Genomic DNA, 8,669 nt, shown 5'->3' on the forward strand with positions numbered 1-8,669 from the left:
GTATAATGAAAATTTAGAACGTTCATATAATATTGACGAATTTAATTTGCAATCTTGTCTATTTTATATCCGTTTTAGTAAAAATTAATATTTAAAAAATTAGTCATTCTAAAGGTACAACAATATGAAAAGTCGTTCAAAAATGGCATCGTTAGGACGGTAATCTTATATTTATTCTACTAGACGACTTTTTATTCTCACGTGACCTATAACTAGTGTTTTAAGAATTTTTCAACAGTATGAGTTTTGAAAAAATCGTAAGTAAAAAAAGCGTATGTAGAATTTACATCTATAGAGTAAGTAGTCTCTATGTATGGATTTTTTAATCAGTCCTTTTCTGATTAAAGTCATAAATGTATTCAAAAGAGATTTTTCAATACAATTTTTAAAGCTTTGTAAATTATAAATATAATGCACATAGTTAAGAAATATTCACAAAATTCTGAAGTTTAATATAAAAGAATTAACACGCTATGATAGATATTAATCTTAATAATGCTGAAAATGCTAAAAGTTCATTTAAAATTGCGATAATTTTGGTTCTATCCGTTCTATCTTGTTGTAGTATATGCAGATTCTTAATTGAAACATTTATCTGAAATTTTAGGATGCATTTGATATTCGAGATTGTTTACTAATGGAAATGAGTTTGAGATAGTTACAAGTTAAATTGATTATAAAGTCTATTGAATTTACTTATTATATTGAGAATTGTAAACAAGGAAATATCTGGGTGAGTAGGGTGGCGCACGCGTTGCAGCAACCCCGCCCTATCGGAGTATATGCCAAGAAAGGTAAATCAGTGAGGACAGTCGCATTTTAACTCGGGAATCGTGTGAAAGGCTGGATGGTTTTGAATTTTCAAAAAGCGGTTTTCATATTTACCGCAATGCTTTTCATTAATAGTAGAAATAATAATTTTCAAGGAGCAATAAGTGGCACTAATGTTCTTAATTTTTTCACAATGTAACTTGATGGAAAATAGAAGAGGAAAGTTGACTATAATCGGAAAATTCGACAAATTCCATTTACATTAATTTTGACATCATATATTATTATATAATACCATATTATAGAAATTCAATCAATATTTCTAAATTGAAGGGAAGAATCAATCGATTTCATGTATTTGATATACTATATAGGAAACGATCTCAGAAGTGGACAACTAAGGACCTACAAATATAAAATAGATTGCTTGATAAAAGTACTCGAGTGTCAATGTGTTACTGCTAAAGTATTGACAGCAAGAATGTTTGTTTCAAAAAAGAAGTGGTGTAAATCTAGTTATCCTTTGGAACCGTCTATTAGTAAACACTATGTAAATTATTAGTGATACTTTTATCATTAATCGAGGTATATTTACCTCTGTAATTTGTAACAATTTTTTAATGCTGAATGCTTTATAATCAAAATAAAAAGAATTGACGAGAGGAATTAACGTTTTAGAAGAAAAATAATCAAAGGAATTCATTTCTATTCTACGAGTTTTTTACACCTTTATATTAAAGATATTAAAGATAAAGATATTAAAGAAAATGTTTATGAATTGAAGAGTATGCTTAGAAACTAGTTTGCAGTAATTGAAAGACAATACAAATAAAAATAAAAAATATTAAGTATTCACTGCCTTCTAATGCTCGTCCATCAAAAATATACACATAAAAAGTATGTAGAAATAAAAAAAAGAAAAAGCATATAAAATATGAAGAATTTATGCATACACGGAATATTTTCAAATGCCATGGTGAATTTATTAAATTTATTAAACGGAGAATTTAATTCCATAAACGATTTAAGTAATTGGAGATGATAACTATGTTCTTTTGAAATATAGTGCCGTTTACACAATGTTACATGTTATAAACATTTAATCGATAAATTTTGAATTTGCTGCAATATAAAATTGTATCCAGTCTGCCAGTAAGAATGCACGGGAGTAGTTCTGAACTTCTATTGGATGCTAGTTGTAGCCAGTGCCAAAATACATTAGATAATTGCCATTTAAAGGACCAAGAACAACGACGTCATAAACTATTAGAATTTGGATTTAATAAATCGAGTCGAAGTCCACCACTGCGTACATTTCGTCAGCGATTTAATTTTTATGCCACCTCTGCTTTGGCTTTGGTTGCAACATCAGGTGGAGCTGCGTTGCTCTTCTTGGTGCCATTATATGTTGATCCGGCAATAAGTACATTAGCTGCTGATTTTTCCCCCGAACCAGTCACGTGCACCACCATTCGAAGAGAGGATCTCGCTGGTTTGTTCAATTGTACCTGGAGTTCATGTAGAGAGGGTTGCACCAGTGATGTGTACAAGTGTACTCATATATACGTAACTTATGATCCATGGTCGAATTCAAGTGTCGCAAACGAGACCGTGACAAACGCGACTTCTTTAATTTCAACTCTATCCACTAGCTCAATGATGAGTATGTAAAACAACACGGTTTCCAAGAGTGGCTGTGAATGTGTGTGAGAGTGTGATGTAGCATGTTTTTTTTGCATGTGTGTATGAACTTAATTAAGGGATACAGGTAGCCGAATACAGAAGGTTTTGCAGGAAAAAATTCAATTTAAACTCTTGCTGATGTTGAATAGCAAAAAGGACAACTTTGTTACTAGGGGGACAGTTCACCATTTCAGGCTTCGCACTCATCTACTAAAACCTACTGTTTACTACTTTTTTTACGTTATGCTATTATTTCGGAACTTTTTTTAGATTTCAGCCACTAAAAGCAACTATTTCTGTTCTTTTTTGAGAATTTCCACTACTTTAAATTCGCTAATACTAGAAATTAAAAAACTATTCTCAAAAATTATAATCCAACAAATTCTTTAAAACGATTCAAATATTTTCAAAGAATATTCAAAATTCAATTATTTTCAATATCAATATAAATACTATAGTATTTTCATCAAATTTTGCAAAAGAATTCAATTATTTAAAAAACAAATTGATAAAATTCAATTATTTTCATAAATAATAAAATTTCTACAGGAATTCAATTAATTTAGAAAAGCATTTTCAAAAAAATCAATTATTTAACCAAATTTGTATACAATTCTTCACAATAAATCAATTACTTTCCCCAAAAATAACATTTTTCATGAAAATTCAATTTTTTAAAAATATTTTTGATAAAATTCCAAGGGGGTCGTCCATATACCACGTGGACAGTTTTTCAAAGATTTTTACCCCCCCCCCCCTCCCCCTTGTGGACACAAAAATACATGGGATCGTGGACATTTTCAAACTTTTTTTACCCCCTCCCTCCCCCTAAAAGTGTCCACGTGGTATATGGACGACCCCAAGCAAGAATTCAATTATTTTCACAAATAAAATTTTTCAGAAGAATTCAATTATTTATAATAAATTTTCCATAATATTTATTATATTTCGAAAAAATTAATTATTTAAAACAATGTTTATAAAATTCTTATGAAGAATTCAATTATTTTTGAAAAATAATAAAATTTTTCAAAGAAATTCAATTCTTGTTGAATATTTTAATAAAATTTTTCGCAATAATTCAATTATTTTAATAAAATTCTTCTCGGAAATTCAAATATTTTTGATAATTTTAATAAAATTCTTTGCAACTATTCAATTATTTTCATAAATATTAAAATTCATCAACGGATTTCAATTATTTTTAATACAATTTTACAGAAATTGCTCAAAAAATATAATTATTCTTAAAAATTTTATTTCAATTCCTCAAAAAAATAAATTATTTGAAAAAAATGTTCTTTTAAAATTTTTTCCAAGAATTCAATTATTTACATAAATAATTCTTCAAAAAAATTCAATTATGTCGATAAATATATTTAACAAAATTTTTCTTGAAAATTCAATTTTTTCACAAATAAAGTTCTCCACAAGAATTCAATAATTTAAATTTTTTTAATAATACCTATTTATTATATTTCGTAAAAATCAATTGTTTAAATCAATGTTTATAAAATTCTTATAAAGAATTCAATTATTTTAAAAAATAACAAAATTCTGAAAAGAAATTCAATTTATTTTAAACATTTCAATTAACATGTTCGCAATAATTCAATTATCTTCAAAAATAACAAAATTCTTCATAGAAATTCAATTTTGTTTAAACATTTTAATAACATTTTTCGCAATAATTCAATTATTTTTATAAATAATAAAATTCTTTCGAGGAATTCAATTATTTTTGAAAATTTCAATAAAATTCTTTGCAATTATTAAACTATTTTTATAAATAATAAATTTCATCGCAAGATTTCAATTATTTTTAATAAAATTTTACAGGAATTGCTCAAAAAATGTAATTATTCTTAAAAATTTTATTTCAATCATTCGAAAAAATCAATTATTTAGAAAAATATTTTTTATAATTTTTTTGAAGAATTCAATTAAGTATTTACAAAAATATTAGAATTTTTCACAGGAATTTAATTATTTTCAAACATTTTAATAAAATTATTCCCGAAAATTCAATTATTTTGAGTCATTTTAATAAAATTCTTTGCAAAATTCAATTATCTTAATATATAACAATATTCATCACAAGACTTCAATTATTCTTAAAAGTAATAAATTTCTTGTTGGAAATTTAATTATAAATTAAATTCTAATAAAATCCTTTGCAAGAATTCAATTATTTTCATAAATGATAAAATACTTTTTAGAAATTCAATTATTTTCAAAAAAACTTTATTAAAATACCACACAAACACTCAATTATTGTCAAAAATTTTAATAGAATTCTTTGTAAAATTTAATTATTTTTAAAAACTTTTCACAATTCAATGATTTTCAATATCTACTATTTTCATAAAATTTCCAAACAGAATTCAATTATTTAAAAAATTTTTGTAAAAATCTTTGCAGGAATTCAATTTGTTTGATGAATAATAAAAATTTCGCAGGAATTCAATGATTTAAATTAGATTTTACATAAAATTAGTCGAAGGAATTCGATTATTTAAAATTTTTTATAAAATTCTTCGCAAAAATTAAATTATATTTTTAAAAATATTAAAATTCTTTCATGAATAATAAAATTCGTTGCAGGAATTGAATTTATTTGCAGGATAAGAAAGAAGTAAATAGTTTTGATGAAAATTAGGAAAAAGTCAAGAAAATAAAATATTGAATAGAAATTTTGTCAGTTTTGTGAAGTTTCTAAAACAAGTTTTTTTGGTCGGCAAGTTTAATTTTTCGATACTTTTTTACTACTCTTTTTTAATTTGAAATCTACTTTTTACTACTTTTTTTCTTCCTCATAGAGGAAGTATTTTAAAATTAATTATCGAGTGCGAAGTCTGTCATTTACAAACCAAATGATGAACAATTTGGTTTGTACCAAGTGGTAAACTGCCCCCCTAGTAACAAATTTCTGCAAACTTTCTCAAAAGTTATTTTGCTATCTGGGATTTGATCCATTTATGTGGTTTATTAATAGATTTCTTTTTTCTCAAAACAACAGACTACTCAATTAAATTACGATGCTAGCAACACGTTAAACTGTTGCTTCCGTTCGTCCGCATCTCTTTTCTTCCTCTAATGCATGCTGGCAACTATTTCGCAACAAATTCTGTAGGGAGATATTTCTTCCCTTGGACTCACATCCTGCACTTTTCTGTGTTTTCTTCTTCTGCCGGATTTTGCTTCTGTACTCGAACACTACATTCTCTTTTATAGGTATATGCACAGTCATTAGTATTCCACTACAAGTCATCACTTGGCATGTCTCTCAACAATAATACACGGAGAACATTCATTCCTCATATTTTACCGATTTTTTCAATAAAGTTGGGATATAGTGGCATAATCATAGGTTTTAATCATTTTTAAATTGCTTTTTTAGTAATAGTGGTTAAAATGTAATGTGATATCTTTATTTCATATTTTTTTCAAGTTTTATCGAACTATTCAGTAAATATAAATATAGCAAACACTTACCTTACGTTTCACCGAACTGTCAGTGAAATTTTTAAGACTAAGTTGAAGTTTTAATTTCGTACTTGAAGCATTGATACAAGTATTGTATAAATCTTATATTTATAAAAATTATAAACCTTCTACATATTTAATGAAATTTCTTTTATAATCTAGATCTTGAAAAATTTCTATTTTTGTCATTTCATCCCAGTTTTATCGAACTAAATTCAGTAAAATCTCAGGAATAAATTTTCTCCCTGTATGAGAACAAACACGAATAATTTTTCAATAAGATACGTTTCTTCAGTGCATGTTTTCAATAATGTTGAAATTGAAGTAAATTGTTTTATAATTTGGAAGAATGACTTTAGAGTGGTTTTTGGAAACTGTGTTAATGAAATATTAAATTTCGCAGCAAATACTTTTGGAATAGAAGCTGTTCTTTTGGTGAACATCAAAGGTTGTGGATATCCACCGTCAGTAGATTGTGAAAATTTCACACGAGAACTGGGTTTTGAGGGTATAAAATTTCCTTGTTATTATAGTCGAGTTAACTTAAGTATAGTAATGGCAGACTACAGTCGTGAAACGCAAGTCGCGACAATTATGCATTTCTTCGCTGCACCTTTCGTTGTGACTTTGGCAACTAGTGTGGCGCTCTGTGTTATGCACTGTGACTGCAGATGCTCCGTACCTTCTCCAAGACAGCCTCCAAGAGATTTAAGGAAACATAAGCTTAATGATCTAAGGTAATATTTTCTTTATTCTTTGTGGAATATAATATTTCAAAACTTATTGAACCTTTTAATTTCCAAAATAGTAATCATGGGTCCCGATAAAAGAATGTTATAATTTTTTTATGATTTGACCACTGAAGAAAAGAAAGGTTTAAAATTAAACCTCTTAATAAAAAAGTAGAATTTCAATTTCTTGTAAGCATTTCATACTTGAGAGAAGATTATGAGTAAATATCCTAATAAATTGTGATATAAAACTTATTAACTTTTGGGCCAATGATTTTTAACTTAGAAAAATTGTAACCGCTTTTTTGATCCAGACTCAAGTAATAAATATATTTACCATTTAAATATCAATGAACAAGAAATGTATTTAATTTTCTGTTTCTAAACATTTTTAGGATACTTTAACTATATGGACGCGCTCCGAAAAAAGTTACCTAAGAAGCAAAAAGTTGTAGGTTATGTTTGAATTTTTTGAAATGAAAATGCCAAAGAAGATCAACTCTCAAAAATTCACTGTTTCAGTCTTCATTGCACCTAAAATAGTTTATAAAACTAGTTTTTAATTTTCCACAATTAAACAAAATCTTCTAATCAAAGTACAAATAACACAAAAATAACCTTAGAATTCTTTGCTTCTTAGGTACCTTTCTTCAGTGCGCGTCACATATTATATAATGTATTAGGTTAATTAATAATTAATTAATAATACATTACTTAATTTAAATTGATTATTGATGGTTTTAAGTTATAAAAAGCCAGATAAAGAAAAATCTATTTTATGTTACAGTGAGCACTCGATAAGCAATCAGGTGGATCGTAAAGAGTTACATTCAGCACTTTGCGAGTGTGGAGAATTTTCCAAGCCCTTGTGACGTCGGGAAGAATTAATTGAAATTACTACAATTACTTTGCAATCCGATCTTTAAAAACAAACCTATCTACTTGCTTTATGCTCACTTTATTTTAGGTTATGTTTACTTTTATAGAAATCTTATAATGCCTTGCGCTATATGCAATCTTAAGGGATTGAATTTGTACTAACAATTTTTAAATATTTTTTACTTTGTGAAAGAAATTCTTTATTATGTACATTAAAAAAAAATGTAATGTATTTACTGTATAAATTAAAAGCATTTTATTTCTTATAGTTAAATGATTTTATAGTATTTTTAAAACTCTGTAATAGGCCATAAATTTTTTAAAAAAGTATTTTTAAATAATTTCATCCTCAATAAAGAAAAATTATCATTTTAATATGGACATAAAACGAAAATAAACTTTATAAAAATAATAAGAAATATGAATTTTTTAACTTATTGTTAGTTTGTAGACACCTATATTTTTACAATATTCAATGGATTTTAACCCTTCATTACAAAAGCAGAAAGAAATTTTAGACTGTTTTGTAAAGAGCGATTTTTTACATTATTCGAAATTGATATTTTTTAAAATTAAATGTTTAGTTGGAAATTTCTGTTGGTGAAGCACGTAAGAATAATTTTATTGTATTTACTGAATTTAGTACAACTCAAGATTCAATTAATTATAATTCGGATATTGATAAGATTAAAGGATTTTTAAGGATTTGAACCTGGATGGAATTATTTTCATTCGTTTGGGAATTAATAATTAAATCACAGACGTTCAAATTCGTCCTGTGAAAATAATATAAGTAATAAAAATAATATTGAAACTAATTAAATCATATTAAAACTAATAAAATCATATTTATGAAATAGACCTAATCTAGTACAATATAATGGATATATTTCAGAACCTTTTTTCCTGTCATCTGGTGTTCCTCAAGAATCCAATTTGGGTCCTCTTTTGTTTTAAATTTATATGAATAATGTATCAATGCACTTAGGCTGCTCTCACCTTCTTTATGCAGATGATGTTAAATTATATACACCTATTTCCTATTTTTAATTTAAACTCTTGTTTATCTCTTCAAGATATAACCTGAACATTTTTAATAATTAGTGTTTTAATAATAAA

At 26.2% G+C, this 8,669-nt stretch overlaps 1 protein-coding gene across 1 annotated transcript; it reads left to right on the top strand.

The window, feature by feature from the left end:
- Positions 1-674: 674 nt before the first annotated feature.
- On the top strand, positions 675-7,803 carry LOC122506026 (protein tipE). Its single transcript, XM_043617995.1, has 3 exons — positions 675-2,434; positions 6,344-6,677; positions 7,459-7,803. The coding sequence occupies exons 1-3, from the start codon at positions 1,930-1,932 to the stop codon at positions 7,541-7,543; spliced, it is 924 nt and encodes a 307-aa protein (XP_043473930.1). The 5' UTR covers positions 675-1,929; the 3' UTR covers positions 7,544-7,803.
- Positions 7,804-8,669: the final 866 nt, after the last annotated feature.

This window comes from Leptopilina heterotoma, unplaced genomic scaffold (genome assembly GCF_015476425.1).
Source record: "Leptopilina heterotoma isolate Lh14 unplaced genomic scaffold, ASM1547642v1 Lhet_113, whole genome shotgun sequence".
In the NCBI taxonomy this organism is placed as follows: domain Eukaryota; kingdom Metazoa; phylum Arthropoda; class Insecta; order Hymenoptera; family Figitidae; genus Leptopilina; species Leptopilina heterotoma.

What these genes read in the sequence shown, in the direction of transcription:
- LOC122506026 (XM_043617995.1), top strand. Translation starts at nt 1,930, where the DNA reads ATGCACGGGAGTAGTTCTGAACTTCTATTGGATGCTAGTTGTAGCCAG. An exon ending in ATCCACTAGCTCAATGATGA is followed by an intron (nt 2,435 to 6,343) that starts GTATGTAAAACA and finishes TAAATTTCGCAG; the next exon opens with CAAATACTTTTGGAATAGAA. An exon ending in CATAAGCTTAATGATCTAAG is followed by an intron (nt 6,678 to 7,458) that starts GTAATATTTTCT and finishes TTTATGTTACAG; the next exon opens with TGAGCACTCGATAAGCAATC.